This window comes from Daldinia caldariorum, assembly GCF_022478825.1.
Source record: "Daldinia caldariorum strain CBS 122874 unplaced genomic scaffold F4812scaffold_1, whole genome shotgun sequence".
Taxonomy (NCBI): Eukaryota; Fungi; Ascomycota; class Sordariomycetes; order Xylariales; family Hypoxylaceae; genus Daldinia; species Daldinia caldariorum.
This window is the reverse complement of record NW_025953037.1, coordinates 3,361,302-3,381,424: the sequence shown is the minus strand read 5'-3', so window position 1 is coordinate 3,381,424 and position 20,123 is coordinate 3,361,302. Positions and strand designations below refer to the sequence as shown.

The following is a 20,123-nucleotide window of genomic DNA, read 5'->3' as shown; positions in this document are numbered from 1 at the left end:
TCCAACGTCCTATCAATATTTCGGACTTTGCCATATTAAACGACATGTCGTCTTCTTACTTATCCAATTGACCACCTACTTCTATATTTAGCTTCACCACCTATCGTCTAATACAAGCACACATGGCCGGAATAATTAACGTCTTCTTTATTCTTATTCCATCGTCCCTCTTCTAAGCACTTGGACCTAACTTCCACTCAGCCATGGATGGATCTGACATTTAATCTAAAAGACAACGTGCCAGACGGGATGGGATGGATGGCAACGGGAACTATTCCTCAAATGCCGTGCCATTATCCGTCTGTCGTACTTATGGAGCGTGTTGTATATCCATGTGGGCAGACTTCCCTTCTTGGGTCTTTGCTTCAAAACACCACTCCTGTGGTCTGCTACTTTCTCGAGGATGCATCTAAAAAAGCTGCTCCTCAACACAAACGATGTCCATGCGGGTTGTCGAATTTCAACGGTTACTCGACGTAATGCTCCAACGGGACGGACGGCAGCTGCAGCATGCTCCAATCCGAATATGACAACTCCTAACATATCCTCACATGTTTCTTGCCTCCGGTTGTTGGTAACCCTCGTAGTTCGATAATGCCTAACTTGATAGTTCGAGAATCGGCGCAACGAACATTTCATTCAAATCATCAACAACTAGGAAGGATATGCCAGCTGCCATGGTAATATCCGTTATTCAACTTCACTTTTTATTTTCCGCAAGGCAGGAGAGTTATTACTCGTGCGCTGCTACGCCAGTCTTTACCACTCACGATCATGCATAAACCATAAACCATAAACCGTAAACCACTAGACATTTTCGTTAGTACTCACCAGCTTAGCCTTGAAACTAACGGTCGGTATGCGCTCAGCCTACTCTGCATACCCTTGCAGCCGAACGATACCGTGCCTGAATAAGGCGAGTGGTAGTGACGGATCTGCACAAGGATGTAGCCCTCCACTTCAGCACGGGATGATGTATGGGTCTAGGTACGCTTTGCAGACCTCACCAAGTTTCTCGGCCGAGCCTTCACTTTGGACTTGGTACATATGATACCGGGCTTCTGCATTCGTCCTAGCACAACGCTCTTCCACGTTGCCCTGTGTCCGGCGATCCATACTGGCGGGCCCGATAATCAACAGTTACACGTCTTAGGTTCCCCGACGTGCATACAAACTACTAGGTACCTAATGTAGTCGGACAAGACGGAGACGCGCAGCAAAACTGAACTACGGAAGGCTAGCGCGAGAAAAGCATACCGTAGAGCATACGCTTTTCTTATCTGATGCCACACGCATGGGAGAGCAAGAGCATCATGGTTTGTGGTTAAGTTAGTCTTTGGTGGTATCGCAAGACTATTGCTTGCGTTCGCTTGCTTGGACCCTAGATTATGTCTGTAGAGATTCGGCACTTAATCCTTGTCGTCTTGAAGCTTCGGTGAGGAACCCGGGGTGTATCTTATCTGAATGCCTTGTTTGCGGTTATCCTGCCATCTCAGAAGCGCATGGCCGAGTCGCGTGGGCGGTAAGTTACGTCTAACTACCTCCTACCTACCTAGGTACCTAACCTAACCTATTCCCGATCACAAATGTGGTCCAACCCTTCGTGATTTCCCCACGATCCGCTCCCTGTACGGAACCTAGTAAACTAGTTCTCCTTACCGCATTTGTTTTCGCCTGCCATGTTGTCAAGTATATTCATTCGACCCACTACGACATGTGCCTGACCGTAAAGGAGAAAATCAAGTCATTGATCATCGGCGTTCAGAGTCGACCCGGGAGGCTAACTACCTATTTGTCGTTCCTACTTAGATTCACTCACATTCTAAGTATACAGTTGGGGGTTTTCATAAAGATCTTGAGCGAGAACCAATAACTCGACGCATCGCCCAGCCCTGTTCGAACTTCGTGCCTAACTACCTGTGTACCTAGGTTAGGTACCTGTTATCGAATACCCGGTCCAATAGACCGTTAAGAAAAGATGGTAATCCCTCAACACGCTACCTTCTCTATACCCAACTTGGACTTCTCAGACGAGATGTTGTGTTATAACGCGGCTGTCGCTATGTCACCGGCCGTTCACTCGATTATTTGTACGTTTATGTTTAACCCGTCCAATCAAAACGACGTGTTCCGATCAATTGGGTCGAAACTTGTTACAGGGTCCCTGGCAGAAAAGGGGAAATGAGCAAACATCTCCAATAACAGCAAGCAAGAAAGAAGTAAATGTCAGCTGAATGTTGTCATGTCTGCGTCAGAGAGCCAATGCATTGATTTAGGCCGAAAACTACATGGCCGATTGAAGCACGCGCCTGTAGTCGGTCTCAGATAAGTAGTTGATGGAATTATACATCGTCGAGCCGGGGTCTGTACTCCAATAGTACAGGTACGCCTCAAGACTCGGAGAATTTTCTTTTATTGATCACAAATGTCAGAATGTCGCTGCGGCGGCAGCTGTCCGTCGTGGCGCGGCTCAACCACGTTGTTGGGTCTGAATCATCACGCAATAACCAACACTTTCCTACTCCAGGCCCGCTCCGAGCCGTACTATTCTTAACACACACGTTTAGAGGAACTTTTCATGCTATCTGATTGGTCACAAATCTGCTCTCTTAGGGCTCGGGTACCTACCTAGGTAGAGGCAGGTATACCTTAGGAGGTAGGTCAGGTTAGGTAGGTCGTCAAAAGCTGATCAGCCACCCAGCACCTCTTGATTGTCATACAGCCGCGTAATAAGATGTGCATATTACCTATCGCACTTTATGTATTATTAGTGCGACTCGTTCAACATAATATCTCCGAACTGGGAGGAGAGTGGTATGACGATTGTCCTGCTACGTCAAGTTTGACAACAATACATCAGCTATCTGCCCTGTGTTCCTTGCTCGCATATCCGCGAGGACCTCGCAGAAAAGGTTGTCACAAGCTGCGGTTCCCAAGGCCCCGCTACCCAATCTTGGTCTGACAGTGGTACGGTATTCTAACCCTTTCTTTTCCCATCTATATCGTTTCAAAACCAGGTGGACTCATTTTTTTTTAAAAAAAAAGAAGAAAAGAAACGAAAAGAAACGAAAGAAACAAATCCATCCCGTATCGTGTACAGAGTACCTAATGCCGTATTATCATCAACCCGCATCTACGTTTCACGTATTGGATGCACATACACCCTGTCTTACTTTTATCAATTTCCTCAACAACAAACCCTACTTACCTCTCAACCAGCCTAGTCAGCATAGGGCGTGTGTCAATCTTCATCGCGTTGCCTCCCAAGTTTCCTCTCTATCCCTTAACCTATGGCTACTGTTATACTCAAGAACAGCATTCAGATAGCCGAAAGTAATGGATTACTTACACAACTACACCTACCCCGAAGTATTCTGCTATAAGGTAAGATAGCTGCGTCGGTAAGGCTGATGTAGGTAGAAGCGCATCTGGATTAGTAAAGAGAAGGGGAAAAAAGCAATCCTTCGACAAAATCCACCCGGATATGTTTGCTTCCAACGTTTCCCACCCAGACTTGTTGACCCTAGTAAGCAGCCGGGAACGATTAAAAAAAAGGAATTACCTAGCATGCTCACTTGTAACTTATATCGGCGACGAGAGTTGTCGTTTATCTCCTACCTCATCCTCCTCTTCTACCACATCAACGCCTCTTTCGAGCTGAACCTGTCACCCACCCACCACGTACACACATACACGATGCATGATGCCGCCGCCTCTGCCGAATAATTTCCCTTCCATAGCCGTATAGTACCGTCGCGCAAACAGTTGGGCGGTCGCTAACTAATCCTTTCCTGCCACATCATCCACTGCCTCTTCATTACTCGTAATTCTAATTTCTACTTGTCCTTTCCTTGATGCCTACACGCGTACGTAGCTCATATACTTCGTCCCATGCTGCTGGCCGTGTCTCTCCTTTCCCAATCGAGAAAACACGAGGACGCCGGCTCTGGCTCGAATATATAAGGTATTTACGTAGCCCTACCTCCCACATAATCTCGAGCGCTAGTTTCTTCTTCGATCTATATCCTACAAGCATACCTTGGTTATAGACTTCTGTTACCGCACAAGTCCGCTACCCGAAATATTAGCTTATACCATCATTTTCTTGCGAACCTATCAAATCATCATGCCATCTTCACAGCAAGTCTCGAGCACGCCATGGCAAGACCGCCTGGCAGGTGGGCAATTATATCTTACTGTTGTTAGGGGCTTATAGGGTGTATGACTAACTCGCTCGGCTAGAGGTTTGCCGCGAATATCAGATCCAAGCTCCTCATTTTCAAATCGTATCAGATCGACGCGGTGAGCTCTCCCTCCCCTCCTTTGATTCTTCATTCTCTCGATGATCATCAACTCTTGTAGATGATAGCTAACTGGTTCATCTTGAATGGTTAGGCGGCCGTACTGCCTGGTCTAGTATAGTTACCGTCTACGGCAAGCGAATCGAAGCGCGATATTGGTACGATGGGAGAAACATCACCAATGCCAGAGAAGACGCCGCGGAGGCGGCCCTAAACTGGCTTTCGAACCAAGCGAACCTTTCATCAAATAGTTGGTGAACGGGCTCACCGGCAAGATCACCGACTACGGATTTGTTTGACTTTAGGGTCTTGGACTGATATGCGCAGCTCTTATTTCTCAATCTCCTTCCGTATTTGCGCGATTGAATTACTTCGACGCACCCTATTTCCCCAGGCAGATATATTTTATTTTTTGGGAGGAGGGGGGCTCATGCCTCTCCTCGCTTTACGACGTTGAACTTCCTTTTTCTGTATGATATTGGCAAATCGGAGTTTTGGAAAAGGATCTGGCAGCCCCACGGCAAGGACACGAGAAAGTTACGAAAAGCAAAGAAAGAGAAGGGAGAAAGCAATTACATTAGCATTTCTATGGATTCGGCGCAGGGTTTCCTACTTGGTTGATTGATTGATTGATTGGTTTCCAATGGGCACAACTTGGAAAGTTTTTACATAGCATAGCATCCATCATCTTTTGTCCGCCACGACCAATTTTCCGGTAGCGAGGGTGTGTTTTACACTACGACAGCGGGGGATCATCACCAAGGAAAGGGTTTCAAAAAGCAGGGGGTTATCTGGAGGGGCCAGGCGCAGGACTTCGTTTATTTGGGGCCCATTCTGTCGCTTCTTGAAGAAGCCAACATTTGCGAGGGATCGTGTTGGACGTTCTCCCATACATTGTCTTCGTTTCAACTGCTCCAACGCGATCCTTTTTTCTTTTTCATTCTTTTCTTATTTTATTTTTTGGGGCTTAGTTATCACCTACGGAACACACGGGAAGAGAAAGGCCAAAAAAGTAAACGTGGTCCCCGTGAAACCAACTATCGATAGACACATCGCTCGACCGATTTTGCTGTCAGAAGTCATGGAGTTATGCTACCTACGAATTACAAGGATGGGATTTTTGTTGGGCTCGTCTTAGCTACTTGGGAATAACCTGAGACATACGCGAAAGGGCGAAGGAAAAAAAGAAGAAATATTTTTTTTAAAGAAAAGAGGAATAAAAAAACATAAAAAGAAAAGTAACGGTAACAGACCGTCTGAAGAGAAAAAGAGAGAGATAGAGGTAGAGAGAGGTTGGAGGGGAAGGAGAAGGGAAATATCGGATAGGATGCGATCACTTGATCAGGAGTAATGAATGATGATGTCGATCTCCTAAGCCTTCATGCTATCGTTGCTTTTCCGTTCTTCCTTTTTTAATGGAACCGAGAAAAAAAAGGGGATAATAAATACCCGATATGTCCAAGATGCTTTTCTATCCCGATGACGTGACGCTATAATATTTTGGCTTCTCGAACCCCTGAGAGACACACAAACACACATAGAAAAAAAAAAGGCGTCGTGCGTGTTCAATGTGCCTGCTTACTGTAGCATGGGCGTATGCAATGCATGCGCTCCTGAAATTCGTTTGATGGAAAGAAACGAAAAGAACGCGCGATGCTACGTCAGCCAGGGGACGAGGCGTAAGCTAAGCCCAGCTTCAGTTGCCTTACATCGACTTAATAAATCTGCTACCCCATGAACCAACCCTATTATCGTGGAGTAGCTGTGCATACTATAATACTCTTATTAGTATGGCTTATATAGACACAATGACACACACATACATACATAATATATTATATAGTTTAGGTACCTTATGCACTTGTAGTGCCATATGCTTTAGGTACTTACATACCTCTCCTACTTGGTTAAATAGTAGTATCACGGCTTCTGTGCCGATGTTCGGGAGGAATACATATGAGGGTGTAAGCATGACAGTCCGGTTATGATGATATCCATTCTTCGATGAGTTTCGGCTGCAGATATTGTATCTACCGTCAGCTTATTTACATACCTACCTACCTAACCTAGGAGGTACCTAACATACTTGACAGACCGGTCTGTACCTAATGTTAGGTAGGTATGTATGTTAGGTACCTAGCTGTCGATGAGGAAAGATAGCACAGCATGCTCCCGGGTTTCAAGTAGAGTCAGCTGGCTCTATTTCATTACGCCATCGCGAATCTGATTTCCATTTCCAAACCCCAACAACCGGCGAGTAACCTCAGTTAGATAAGTTATGTTAAGCCTCCTCCTCCTCCGCGAAACTGCGACCCAACTCGACCGGTGTGAGCTCCACAAGCTTTATCGGCTCGCATGAGATAACTATCACCTGCGACTCGATGTAGGGACCTACATAGTATGCACGGTTGTGTACTTACCTATGTATGGTCATGCGACCAGAACTAGGATTAGCCCGCTCCGTCAACGGAAAACGACACAGCCGAAGGATGGTAGATTCTGAGACACAGTGAACTCAGAGGCGCCGAGGCGGCGCAGCCCCACAAAGCAAAGGCCCTTGGGCCCATGGTTCAAGACATGATACTTACCTTAGGTACCTTAGGAACATATGTCTGTCTTATAGGAATGTCCTACATACCTATCCCGGACCTTTCTCCGTCTCTATATCTTCCCCTTTCTAACCGACGTGGACGTGGTGGGGTCAACGTCAAAGATGCTACCCAAGGTAGGTAGGTAGGGTATATATAAGCCCTGTTTACAATCCAGCTGTTTATCACCCGCGTGGGGTGGAGCAAAGGCCGCGGAGGGAAGGGATAATCCGGAGTGTGCTTGAGTTACCTATTCCTACTGGAATGGTTCTAGATTTTGTCGAAATAACGGGAAGAACCTTGAAGCCATGTTCGGTTTAAAAGTGAGAAGAAGGAAAAGGCGAAGAAGAAGCAATATTACATAGGTTAGGTACCTGGGTACCTAAGGTAAGTTTTTTTTAAAAATAGAGAAAAGAAAAACAAAGAAAGAAGAAAATGAAGAATAATATAATATTATAGTATAGTAAAAAGCAGGATATGCGAGATCGTCCAATTGAAAGAAAAACGGTCCTGCAGAGGAAAAGTGAGATATCATAAAAGGGGACCTTTACGTATTATGCTATTATGAAAGGGTGACAGTGTGCTTCCCCCCACCAGCCAGCCAGCCCACTAACGATAAACCCCTCCATTAAATTGATAGATAAGGTTCAGAGGGGAGGGCATACCTACAAAGCTCAAGTGGTCTGTGCTCCGGATTAACTTGTACGCCAGGGTCCATCTGTTGCCGAATCGCATTAATCGCATTATCAGATACTAAACATTTCATTTCATTTCATTTTTTGCCGTTGCATCACCGATTTCACTTATACGAATACCGCATTGGGGACGACGAGGGACGAGGAAGAGGAAGAGAGAGGCATTGGAAAAGCAGTAAATAGGCTAGCAGTTCCATGCAACCTACCTATGAAATAACAACAAAAATTTACCCATCATGTCTTGCAAATTGAGTCCTTGGGGCGCCGCCGCCGCCGTCCGGAATCTGAGCGTTCGAACACGACGAATACCCACGACGCCCTTCCAAATAGCAGCCCGTCCCAAGCAACAACTAGCTCGTCACCATCAGCAGCAACACCAGATGCCGTTCTTAATAACGACGAGAGGATTTAGCAATGATACCACCTCCTCTACAGACCCGCCGTCGTCGGTACCTCCCGAAACCCCCTACGTGCCCACGCCGCCCGAACACTTCGCGCCGAACTTCCTCAACGCCGAGGCTATAGCCGCGCTGGAGAAGGCCGCCGCCGGCGAGTCCATCTATGGTGACGGTAACGACGGCCTATTGTTCGACATGCCCGATCGTGTCGATAAGGATTCCATGCTGCAGAGCAGATACCACCCCGTGGTAGAGCAGGTCACGAAGCTCATCATGAAGGACGGGAAGCTGGCCAAAGCTCAGAGGGTACGTCAGATATTCCCGTTTTTCTTTCTTTGTTTCTTTCTTTCTTCATTCCCCTCTCCTGAGAGAGAAGACAAGACGAAGACCAAGACTATATGTATGAATGTACATAATACCTAATACCTAACTTGGAATAGAACATGGCCATGATCCTCAATTACCTCCGAACTAGCCCCGCGCCCAAAGTCTCCCCCCTGCGACCCCTCCTCCCCGGCTCCCCGCCTCCCGAGCAGCTGCCCCTGAACCCGCTGCTCTACCTGACTCTCGCGATCGACTCCGTGGCGCCCCTAATCCGCATCCGCAGCATCAGCGGCGCCGCCGGTGGTGGTCGCGCCCTGGAACTACCGCAGCCGATCGCGGCGCGCGCGCGCCGCCGCATGGCCGTCATGTGGATCATGGACGTCGTGCGGCGCAAGCGGTCCGCGGGCTCCGGCCGCACCCAGTTCGCCACCCGCTTCGCGCAGGAGCTGGTGTTCGTCGTCGAGGGCAAGTCCACCGTCTGGGAGAAGCGCAACAGCATCCACAGGCTGGGCACCGCCGCCCGCGCCAACCTGTCGCATCCGGCTGTCCTGGGGAAGAAGATGAAGAGGCGCTGAAGAAAGAAAGAAATGGGAGAAAACTAAACTATCTACGGTACGATACGATATGATATTGGAAGATCGTATATATATATATTAGGTTAGGTACCTATGCCTCTGATCCTGACTTGATATAATTGTCCAAGAGGTTGGTTGAATGGGAAGGAAGATATAGGGGGAAAGGGGGACAGAGAGGAAGGGAAGGGAAAGGAAAGGGATGAAAGGGACGGCTAAGTGAAGCTAACCGCGGAAATTTCCCGATGGGATAAGATAGGTATTACACCTGTGGAAACCCATACGTACAATACCTAAGGTACCTACCTAACCTAGATGATGGGTAAGCTATGCCGGTGCAACTACCGCCTGTGTACGCGTATATGTATGATACAAATTAAAAATCCATGTACAAACACGATATCCTCCTCCGCTTGCTACCCTGCTTCTCAGCGAGAGGTCTATTACGGTGTAAACAAGGATTTAAACAATTCGTGGTTTTATCCCAAGTAGCAAAAATAGATATAATTTTCTCGCTTGATACTTCTGCCTGGACTTTGCGGGTGGGAACATACCTACCTGTAGGGATTATAGAATAAAGTACCTCCTAAGGTACCTACCAGGAGGTAGGCAATCAATTTACCTATATATACCTCCTATTTACCTCAGTGTATACGTTATATTAGGTAGTGAAGACTTATAAGATAAGGCGAGAGTACACTTGTCTGAACTTAACTTAACGTAACCTAGTATTGATTTTTATTTTTTATTTTATTTTATTTTATTTTTTTTCATATCCTCTCATCACCCCGCTAAATATACCATAGCTATCGCCAGACGAGAACATTATACATACCTAGCTCGTGCGCCTGTACCCCCCCTTTTCCACTTCACATCCACACAGTCCAGTTCATCGTACGGCAAATGAACATACTAAACTATCCCTTATAATCCTTCCAAGCAACTGCGAAATGAGTACGAAATCAGATTCGCTAAACCCTTAAGACATATATTCGAACGCGGCGGAGATAAGCTTTTGGCCTTGATGGAAACACAGATAGGTATATAAGCTCACAGTGCTAGACTTTCTGATTTTTTCTACGCACGCTTATATATGTCTACAAAAAAAAAACCTCTCCTTTTGGGACCACGGTCACTGGAGCTTATTTCAAGTTCAGCCCTCTTCCCGGTGTAAACGTCGGTGTGCCAGGCATAAGGGCGTTCGGCTTTTTAGATGGTGTCGTGGGGCCCCCGTCTACCGGAGGCGTATCCGTCCTGAACACGCTGCCCCCTGCGTTAATTTTAGATGGGGGCTTGAAATTAGAGGCAACGCCCTTTGCGTAGATCTCGTGGAGCATAGCATCGAGAATGCCAGCCTCCTTAAACTCCTGATACTTTCGGTAAAGCTTTAGTGCCGTCTTAGCATCCTCGATGGAATCGTGCGTGCTCTGTTGAATATCTTCTTTCAGGAGAGTATGTGCCAGGAACTGTAAGCTGAGTTTTCGGAGGCGCTCTTTGATAAAAAACAGGTCGCTTGTGTCGATGACTTGTGCTTTTGGCACGTGGATGTTGATGACTCGGAAATCTTGCTTTAGGCCGTGGCCTAGGAATTTACATCCGAGATTCAGGAGAATCCAAATTTTCTTATACGCAATCTTCAACGGAACAAGGTTATGTCCTTTCTGCTCCGCCATATTTATATCTAAATCATCGGCGGTGATTCCTGAATAAGAGGTAAGATAGTCGACGACTTTCTCTTTGATGGTGATATAGTCATCGATAAATGGCAATCCTTCGTCCATACCGCCACCCCGGACGATAGAAATTCTTGCCAAAGCGTGTACGGTTGGCCGGATGATTTTTGATTCACCGTCTGAATGCATTTCGACTTCCGGCTGCGAGATTTTAACAAATTCTGTGTCAATCGCAACAATTGTATCTGGTCCAGCAGGCTCAGTTTGTCGATCCAAAGTCCGGTAAGTTTTATCCGCCCGATGAGCCCTGCGAATTATTAGTACAGTTTGCGTCTCGGTGGGTTAGAGACTTACTGAAGATCTAGATACAGTAATCTGGAATCCAGATTCTGCTTCCAACTATGATCGAGCTGATTGTTGGCGGATTTAATTTGATAAGTAATCACAGACGGCGTCTTCCATGACGTATTGAATGTAAGTGCCTCCTGAGAGGGGATTGGCTTGACATAGAAGTCGTTGAAGAGGTACCACTGACTTTGGCCCGGGGCTGTCGGCGCAGAATGTGCGACTAGATTTGCGCGTTAGATTTTTCTCCAATAATTTGATAGGTAAAAACTTACTATTCGCCATCGCTACGAGGTGCGATCTCTGCTGTTGACCGCCCTCGATATTGACAGCAAGGCCTGTTAAAGAATACACCGTAATATTGTGAATTCCCCTCAGTAAATGCAGCTTCAAGTCTTCGCCCTCGTAGCAGAAGAATTGGCCATTGTCCACTATGACACCAATCTCTTCTGGTAGCCACCCAGGCGTAGCCCAAAGTCGCCGGTGCTCGTTGTTATTAATTGCGGTTGTAAGCATCAAAACGTTGGGTATTCTGTGTATCGTCTTTCGCGTAGCTAACGTCTGGTACCTGTGGCAGCTGTTGCACCAGCCTTTGTTCATAGTCTCCCTCTCCACACTCATCTTCAATACTTGAGAAAATGTTGTCCCTCGTACTCTGGGATTTCTATGCCCGGATTTCTAAATAACAAAAGAAATAAGCTTATGCGGTTTGCTTTTTTTTTTGGAGACAAACTGCACTCACATTCTGAGGGTACATTAACTCATTCACCATAGTATGGTCGGCTTTCGTTGTTTCGCTGCGACAGTTTACACATCTGATGGAGCTGGTCGCGAAGGTTTGAAATAGCTGGAGTCGGCAATTAGCATCAGTTACATGTTAGACGGCATCACTGAGATTTACCTCTTCAAGCGCATTAGGGCGCGGCGACTCTGCGCTATCTGAATGAGGATTTGGGGCCATCAGACTATAGTTCTGGATCATTTGTCGAAGTAGAAATCGAGCTAGCTGTTGAAGCATGACAGTCCGTGACGCATGAGGTTCTTCCTCGAGCAAACCCAGTTTGCCCGCTAATGTAATTGGTTAGCAAGTCGTCAGCAGATATATAAACAATGACCACTTGCCTTCAGGATGGTAGCTAAGGGTTTTAGTGAAATTAGATGCTTGACAGGCTTCTCCTTCTGCCTTATAGAGCATATCAAAGAGAAATCCTAACTCGCAGAGAAGACATAATTCATCTACGCAAGCCGTCGCTGCGTGTTGAAGGGCAATATTTCGGATCAATGGGGTATAATGCATCACTTGTAGTAATGGGTTGGCGTAGGCGTTAACAATATGATTTTGTAAACCCGAATATTGCGTCTTGTTGAAATAGCTTGTCTTTGAATCAGTATATGTGTCCCACAGGGGTAGTCTGGGTCAACTCACCCAAAATCGAAATCGTCGATTCCGAATTTACTATACTTTATTTCGATATTTTGGTATAACTCGGGCACCTCAATCTTTAGGCTTTCGAGCTTATTATCTTGCAAAGTCTGCGGAATCTCGGGTACGACCTCTTCAGGGGCCGGTGTTCCCGCCGGAGACTTCGCCGCTTCTCTGGCCTTCTCGCTCAGGAATTTTGGTGGCTTTAGAGAACTTTGACCGTTCTCTGTGTTTCGAGTATCTTCGACTTGATTTCTTCGCAGAGGCCGAGTATTTTTACCAAAGTAACCCCAGTCTCTCTCCTGGAGCGTTGCCAAGAACTGCGCGTCGATTTTAACAGGAGGGGCACCGACTTCCGTTACCATGTTGCTTGGCCATGCCGACAGCAATACTTCCCTATAGTAGGGCATGCCGACAGTGCTCAAAGGGCTAGTATTCTGTTAATAGATGAAACTTAGGTTGATCCAGGTACACTTACGTTTCAAGAGAATCAAACTCGATCCGGGGTCCCGTTCCAGAGTCGACAGTTTCTATCGGGGTAGCAAATTCGGCGAAGTGAATCTTATTGGGCGAGCCCCAGAGGTGGATGTAGAACTCATTATCCGCAAGAGCAATCGCCTCTCCAGATGGGGCGATTTCTATCATTAAAAAGTAACCAAGATTATTTGCTTGTCGAACATTGCTGGTGTTAGGATTCATGAGGTCGACCACGTGCATCTGTCCGATCTGAGACATAACAATACTGGTTGTTAACATTCGAGGGTGCATCCGTACATAAGCGGCTCCAGCCGGAAATGGGATTGGTGACATGGATACCATGTTCTTTAGGTCGAAAACGTTGACGAATGGGTCGGGCATGTAGTTACCACCGTGCCTCAAGGAATATCCGCAAGTAACGATAAAGTCATGCTGCGCATCCATGTCGTTAATTGCGGCCGTGTGAGCGTTCCATATTTTGATGACCTGGAAGCTGACGGGATCGATTATATGAACGGCGCCATTAGAAGTCGCTGCACATATATAGCGACTTCGTCTCATGATCGTATACTTATGTTCCGTTGATAACTAGTAAAACTGTTAGAAGGAGCGCAATTTTAACTTATATCAACTAATAGACCGTACTTGTTTGGTTATCTCCCCTTTATTCACATCAATTACAAACATTTTTTCTTGCTCGCCGGCGACCAGTATCTCGGCGGTCCCCTTTGATGTGAAGCTCATACACCGTAAATCCTGCATGTCTTCGTGTCTGGGTCGCCTATGATTAGCATTGACAGAGACGTCTTCTAGAACAGAGGCGACGGGAGGGGCGTATGGGGGAACACACCTAATTGACCACAGGGGTGGACCTCTTCGCGACGCCATATGTACGCCACGGGAACCCAGGGCTATAACGCCCTTGTCGTTAAAGAGTATCTGTCGAACAGGCCCATCTTGAGAGGTGTGGGCTTTGAAGGAGGTGTATGGCTGTAGTTTCGTACCATAAAATGACGATACACGACCCTACAAGAGACTATCAGCTCTGTCACATCAGATAGTATATACGAGGGGGCGTTGGAGGGGCTCTCGATCGTACATATTCGTTGCCAGTCCATAAGAGTTCCTGGCTCGTGTCGAAAGCTAAGACGGTAACTGGTGTTGGCATGGCCCGGAGACCGGGTGGTGGGAAAGGTATGCGGTTAACCTAGGGCCATGAAATAAAGTCAGCCTTGTGTGTCCTCATCGTGCAATGCAAATCGTTGAATTCGAACCAGTTCAAATCATTGATAAGAAGAAATACTTGCCTCGTCCCAATCTCCGTCCATTTTGGCGGATATGTCATCGTCGGACGAATCGCATTAGAATAGGAGGTATTTATTATTCAACCGTCACGTCAACAAATGTAAGCGCGTCGTCGAGTTAACGTATAAAATATGAGAGAGAGAGGAAGTCGTGTTAAGCCTAGGCCTCGTTGTCAAGGTTCAAGCATCCCACTTTTGAAATTGCTGGGGTTAAACCGTAGAGATTATTTGGTCTAAACCGTTTAAGCCACTGTCCTACCTAGCCCCGCCTACCGTAAGTTCTCCACTGACTAATGCATATAAGCGTCAAGTACGTATAAATCTACCGTTTACCTGAAGCAACCACCTACACCTACCTCTTCGTACTGGGCTTCTAACGTTTGGAACTCTTCAACCAAACCCAAAATATTGGTCATTCACCTCACCTTTAAGACCATTGATGTATATATAGGTACTTACCTCTTAAGGTACCTAACTATAAAAAACTCTAAGCCATTAACCAATTATTACAAGTTCACTTATAAAATCAAATAATGTAGATATAATTCCTTTAAATTCCTGTATCCTAATTCTTTTATAAGAAGAAAATAAATATCTAGGAGGTAGTTAATTGAACTCCTCAATAATGAATCGTGCACCACAACGCGCTTTTATGCCGCGTGCAATTACTCGGTATCCTCGCGCTCACTTTATACAGCCAGCCCTTTTTTCGTCTGGTTTCGCGTATCGTCTCGGCTTTCGCATCCGATATATTTGTGCAGACAAACCGTGTTTATTCATCCCGCGGATTCGTCATTCCCTTGAAAAGAAGAAATCATGCCAGATGCTCAACTCCAAGCTGATGAATAAAAAAAAAAGTTGCCAAAAGAAAAAAAGAAAAGGAGATGCCGCGATGCGCCTTGCTTTTAAATAGTTGGTCCAGCCGCCTTAACGTCATCTGTAGCTTCTGAATCGTACTTCTTGAAGTTCGCGATGAACAATGCACCGAGCTTCTTAACTTCGTCGTTGAAGCTGTCGATTCCTGCAGTCCAGGCAGTTTTGGGATTGAGTAGTTCGGAAGGAACTCCGGGGCATGTCTTGGGTACCTGGAGGTTGAAGACGTCGTATGTCTCGTACTCAACCTTGGCCAGTTCGCCGGAGTGAATGGCGTCTAGGATTGCACGAGTGTACTTGAGTGGGCATCGCTTACCACCGTGCACGTACCCGGCACCAACCCAGCCGGTGTTCAGAAGCCAGGCGTTTGCGGAGTGCTTTTCTATCTTGTCTGCTAGCATCTTCGCGTACCTCATAGGATGCAGAGCGAGGAAGGGCTGAGCAAAGCATGATGAGAAAGTAGCTTGGGGTTCTGTTACGCCATCCTCAGTACCAGCCATCTTGGAGGTATAACCGGAGATGAAGTGGAACATAGTCTGCGCGCTGTTGAGCTTCGATATCGGCGGCAGTACGCCACGAGCGTCGCAGGTTAACAGAACAATATTGCTGGGGTGGTTTTCCGACAGGCAGGGAATCTTGGCGTTGTTGATGTACTCGATGGGATAGGCACTGCGAAACTGTTAGTCTTAACTCGATTATATCGCATACTAACCGACTCACCATCTCGTGTTTTCGGTGAGGGTAGCGTCGTCAAAGTCAACCTCTCTGGTCACCTGGTCAAAAACAACATTCTCGAGGACGGAGCCGAATCGGATGGCGTTGAAAATATCAGGCTCCTTTTCGGCCGAGAGACCGATACACTTCGCGTAGCAACCACCCTCGATGTTGAAAACGCCGCGCTCACTCCAGCAGTGCTCGTCGTCACCGATTAAAGCTCGGTTAGGATCGGCAGACAAGGTAGTCTTGCCGGTTCCAGAAAGACCGAAGAAAAGCGTGACATCGCCATTCTTGCCTTCATTTGCGGATGAATGAAGGGTAAGCACATTGTGCTTGATGGGCATTTCGTAGAACAAGACGGTGAAGATACCCTTCTTCATCTCACCGGCATACTCCGTACCGAGGATGACCATCTCCTTCTCGGCAAAGTTAATGGCCACTGAAGTTCCCGAGGTCATCCCTTCGGTATATCTATTAGCCGGGAAACTTCCCGCGTTGTAAATCGTGTAGTCGGGGTGGAAGTGCTCTAGCTCCTCCCGCGAAGGGCGGATGAGCATGTTGCGCATAAACAGAGCATGGTAGGCACGAGCACAGATGACCCGAACTCGGATTCGATACTTCTCATCCCAACCAGCGTAGCCGTCGACGACATAAATTCGCGTTCGCGTGTTCAGGTAGTCAACAGCACGCTCGCGGTTAATTTTCCAAACCTATATGTTGCGTGGGAATTACCCCTAATGTTAGCCCCATTGAAAAGTCGTATTAGGTCCACAACAACGGTGAGAATAAATATGACACGTGAATATCTTGTGGGGCTGAAAGCATCCCGGCTTTGTGGAAGTGCGGATAGGCGGGGTGCAGGCTATTGCCGGATCTGGGCCGAACTACCCGGGGTATGGAGGCTTAGATGACGCCAATGACAGGGGTTATATCCAGCCCAACGGTCTAGGCCAGGCGGCACGAGACTTCTCGGCGGGTGTGTAATTCGAAAATAAAACTAGGCAATTGTGGTAACAACCAACCAAAAACATCAATCTCATAGTTACTGAGCTTGAGTTGGGGAATATGTGACGCAAGAGGTCGTCATAATAAAATCAGGCAAAAAGGTAAAGATCATAAACCTCAACGTTGCAAGTATTTGCTTCTGTGTGAAGCGGGGGCCGTTGATGTAGAGGAACACGATAGGGGGATAAACATGTGTTTGATGATGATATTTCAACGTATAATGACGATGGATATTTCTTACCTCAGGGCCCATTGGCTTATTAACAGGTCCCCACCTGGAAAGAAGGTTAGTTATCATCTCATAATGCATATGGTAGACACGGCTATCCTTACCAAATATCATTTTCTGACGACGGCTCTTTTACAATTCTCTTATCCGAAGGTGACCGACCGGTCTTTGCGCCAGAGTAGGCCGTTAACGCGCCGCTAGACGCAATAGCGGAGCCCATCTCATAAACCTTTAATACCATATTAGTATATGTTGAATATTGGTCGCGTGACCGGGTTGAAGGGGTGATCTTACAAGCGCATCTTCATAGAGGGCAGCAACAGAAGGGTTAGGAATCTATTCATCTTCTTAGTTAAGGGACTTCTAGCAGACTTTCACCCTGGAGATGACTTACAATGGCAACTCTATCGTAGTCGATGTGTGCCTTCTCGTGCAGCTCCTCCTCTAGATTTGATGTTAATGGACCAGTGAACAAAACGGTGAGCGTTGTAATGCCGGATATTGAATTTAAACGACTTGACTCGTACCTAGTTCCGTGTGCTCCCTTTCATGGTGGGGTCTATAGAAGGCAGGTTAGAAAAAAGCTCCCTATCCATCTTGTACTCCTGAAAAGGAACAAAGGGCTACTCACTCAACACCACTAGGGTGAAGGGCAGTCTTGTTGACTTTGTTGTTGGGAATCACTGGGATAGCGCTGTTAGTCTTCTAGGCTGTATAATAGACTTGGAAACAGCATGTCTTCTGCTCGTTTTCTGCTTGTGATCTGCTCGTGATTATGGTGGATAACTCACTCTTGTTGTGCTGAAGAAGAGAATGGCTATGACCATGAGTGAGCTGCTGAGATTTAGGACCCTTTACTGCTGGATCGGTGTAAGGAGAAGCGGTTCTGACAACTGGGTCGTTCATGGTTCTTAAACTGGACGAATTTCGGGATAGGAGACAATGATAGTAGTTGAGTCCCTTGTAACCGAGAACAAACGGGGAATATCGATATCCAATTTGATTAAATGGGGTAGTGGGCGAGAGGCCGGCAATGCTTGTAGACTGAAGGTAACTTTTCGGTCTACTAGTCATGGCACGGACCCGAGGATATATAGGAGAGAAGGAAGATGTGGAGATGGCGAAGTGTAAGCGAGACATTCCACTGGCCAGCAGTTTCGTTGTCATTGATTAGGCACTGAGGCACGAATTCAAACCGGAGCGGTCCACCCTGCATCATCGGGAAAGCGAGCTGAACCGGACTGCTCTTTGTTCCTTGTCTCGGTAACCCTAGCATGGATCTTGTGGGGTGGAGTTGGCGTAGCGCGTGTTCACTACCTAGGTCTAGGTAGGCAGGGGGATGAAAGGGTCAAGCCGTCAAAGATCTTGAACTCGAACTGAACTAAACCGTAGGCGGATCGGCTACCTTAGGTTAGGTAGGTACCAAGGTTAGGATGTTAGGATGATAGGAGGTTAGGAGGCGAGAGTTTGCGGTTGTAGTTGGGTCTGTACCTAGGTAGTGGTCGCATATGCCTATTCCGTTTTTTCCCTCAGCCTCTCCCTGATCCTTGTAATGTCCTGTAATGTTCCTGCAACCTTCCTGCAAGCTATTGCACCTATCAGAATCCCGACAAGGATTATAGCCTGTCGGCTTCGAGTTTACCCATCATTTTCGTCGCTTGTGCATCAAGATCTACATAAAACGATACACTAGCATTGGTGTATTTACCTATTTGTCCCGAGTAAACTGAGACTCAACCGATCATTCCAGAAAATTATCTTGTCCATATTATTGTTACTTGCAGACTTGTAAAACATATGCACGAGAGGAAACAAAAAGTTGAATCAGGGGGGAGGGGGAGAAATGGAAGTTGGAGAAATCGGCAAAGGGTAGCGGGGTACTAGGAGGTAGTACGCCTACTACTAGTACCTAACGTTAGGTTTAGGTACTTCCCCGTCTTTTCAACAGCCCCGCAATAGGGCTAACAGCCTGCCCAGCCTGCCCAGGCCGTCAGGAGAGCTAAGAGGATAGACCCGGGTACATGGGGCGAAGGAGACCGGATGGATACAATTACAATGTACATGACTACCTGTTTTAACAACCTCGGAAATCTAAAGAAAGCAATAAATCCAAGAACTAGATGAAGTTAAGCCGGAACTAATGGCTCTTAATATAAAAAATGACGTCGGTATTCAATTTAGGTAATTATACATGTATGCGCACATAAGGAAGAAAAGAAATGCATGAAGCTTTTCCTATCATATAATTCGAATTGTTCCATATCAGTAAATGTTTTTCCTATATCAAGTTGGGTACGTAACGCGGTGTAGCTATCACATGTCTTATCGGAAAATCTGCCGTAAAAAGCCCTTAACTTTCCGACGGTTTCGTCCTTGGGACTGATGAAATTCTTTACAAACTTTACAAACTTGTAAACTCATATTCAACTACTTAATTGCACCTTGCTTATTGGTTGAAATCCTCTGAACGTCGTTGATAACGGCCCCTGCATAGAGATAAACATAGTACATATAACCAACTACCTAACCTAACACAAACAGCAATCCGATTTTTTCCATTCCGTTCAACCCTGCATGGGGAATCATTCGGGACTTGGGTAAGGTCTTTTTTTTTTCTTTTTTTTCTTTTCGAGCCTCTAGGATCGGCGGTGTGACCAATCAGCGGACTGGGGCTCGACTTACACTGCGTAATCGTCCTTGCATCGCATATCCGCATCCAACGTGCGCTTTACGCATCTAGGCTCGTCCAAGGGCCTGTTTAAGATCCTGACAGGTTTGATAGGTGCTATGTAGTTAGGTACTATCATGCCCCTTTCGTCCATCGTCCTTTACCGAAGTTCAACCCGTAATTGGGCTACCTACCTAGGTAGTTAAATTACGACGTATTCCGATATCTTCCGCCTTTCTGGGGTATTCTGGGTCCCTTCTAGGACCAAGGATTGATATAGATCAGATGAACATTCTGACATTCTAGATTCGCTTCGTTACGTAAACCGGTCGAGCATCTCAGCCACGATGATTAAAAGTTAGAAGCAGGATCAAAATAATGTCTTTAGTTGGTTTGTCCTACGTAATGGATTACACTTTCATCTCCGGATCACGAGAAAATTCAAACTGTCATGTGAGCTTTGAGTATAGGGTATAGGTGTGCACGGTTCAGCATATCCAAATGCGATCATCGATTTAGGGGCACCTGAGC

At 46.5% G+C, this 20,123-nt stretch overlaps 4 protein-coding genes across 4 annotated transcripts; 2 read left to right on the top strand and 2 right to left on the bottom strand.

Moving 5' to 3' along the window:
• Nucleotides 1-4,126: 4,126 nt before the first annotated feature.
• Nucleotides 4,127-4,559, top strand: F4812DRAFT_454904 (uncharacterized protein; the record flags this gene model as incomplete). Its single annotated transcript, XM_047936726.1, has 3 exons — nt 4,127-4,178; nt 4,243-4,302; nt 4,396-4,559. 3 exons carry the CDS (start codon nt 4,127-4,129, stop codon nt 4,557-4,559), a joined length of 276 nt encoding a protein of 91 aa, XP_047795400.1.
• Nucleotides 4,560-7,582: 3,023 nt separating this feature from the next.
• F4812DRAFT_411532 (ribosomal protein S7) lies at nt 7,583-9,447 on the top strand. Its single transcript, XM_047932627.1, has 2 exons — nt 7,583-8,288; nt 8,423-9,447. The coding sequence occupies exons 1-2, from the start codon at nt 7,821-7,823 to the stop codon at nt 8,879-8,881; spliced, it is 927 nt and encodes a 308-aa protein (XP_047795399.1). The 5' UTR covers nt 7,583-7,820; the 3' UTR covers nt 8,882-9,447.
• A 73-nt stretch (nt 9,448-9,520) lies between these two features.
• F4812DRAFT_411531 (PAB-dependent poly(A)-specific ribonuclease subunit PAN2) lies at nt 9,521-14,272 on the bottom strand. Its single transcript, XM_047932626.1, has 12 exons — nt 14,104-14,272; nt 13,896-14,003; nt 13,647-13,822; nt 13,442-13,568; nt 12,798-13,384; nt 12,323-12,748; nt 12,019-12,269; nt 11,798-11,964; nt 11,639-11,743; nt 11,172-11,574; nt 10,906-11,119; nt 9,521-10,858 (listed from the first exon to the last, which is right to left on the bottom strand). The coding sequence occupies exons 1-12, from the start codon at nt 14,122-14,124 to the stop codon at nt 10,021-10,023; spliced, it is 3,423 nt and encodes a 1,140-aa protein (XP_047795398.1). The 5' UTR covers nt 14,125-14,272; the 3' UTR covers nt 9,521-10,020.
• Nucleotides 14,273-14,484: 212 nt separating this feature from the next.
• F4812DRAFT_411527 (phosphoenolpyruvate carboxykinase-domain-containing protein) lies at nt 14,485-18,820 on the bottom strand. Its single transcript, XM_047932625.1, has 9 exons — nt 17,716-18,820; nt 17,556-17,607; nt 17,452-17,483; nt 17,319-17,368; nt 17,219-17,260; nt 17,029-17,153; nt 16,937-16,970; nt 15,694-16,400; nt 14,485-15,642 (listed from the first exon to the last, which is right to left on the bottom strand). Exons 1-9 carry the CDS (start codon nt 18,089-18,091, stop codon nt 15,006-15,008), a joined length of 2,055 nt encoding a protein of 684 aa, XP_047795397.1. The 5' UTR covers nt 18,092-18,820; the 3' UTR covers nt 14,485-15,005.
• Nucleotides 18,821-20,123: the final 1,303 nt, after the last annotated feature.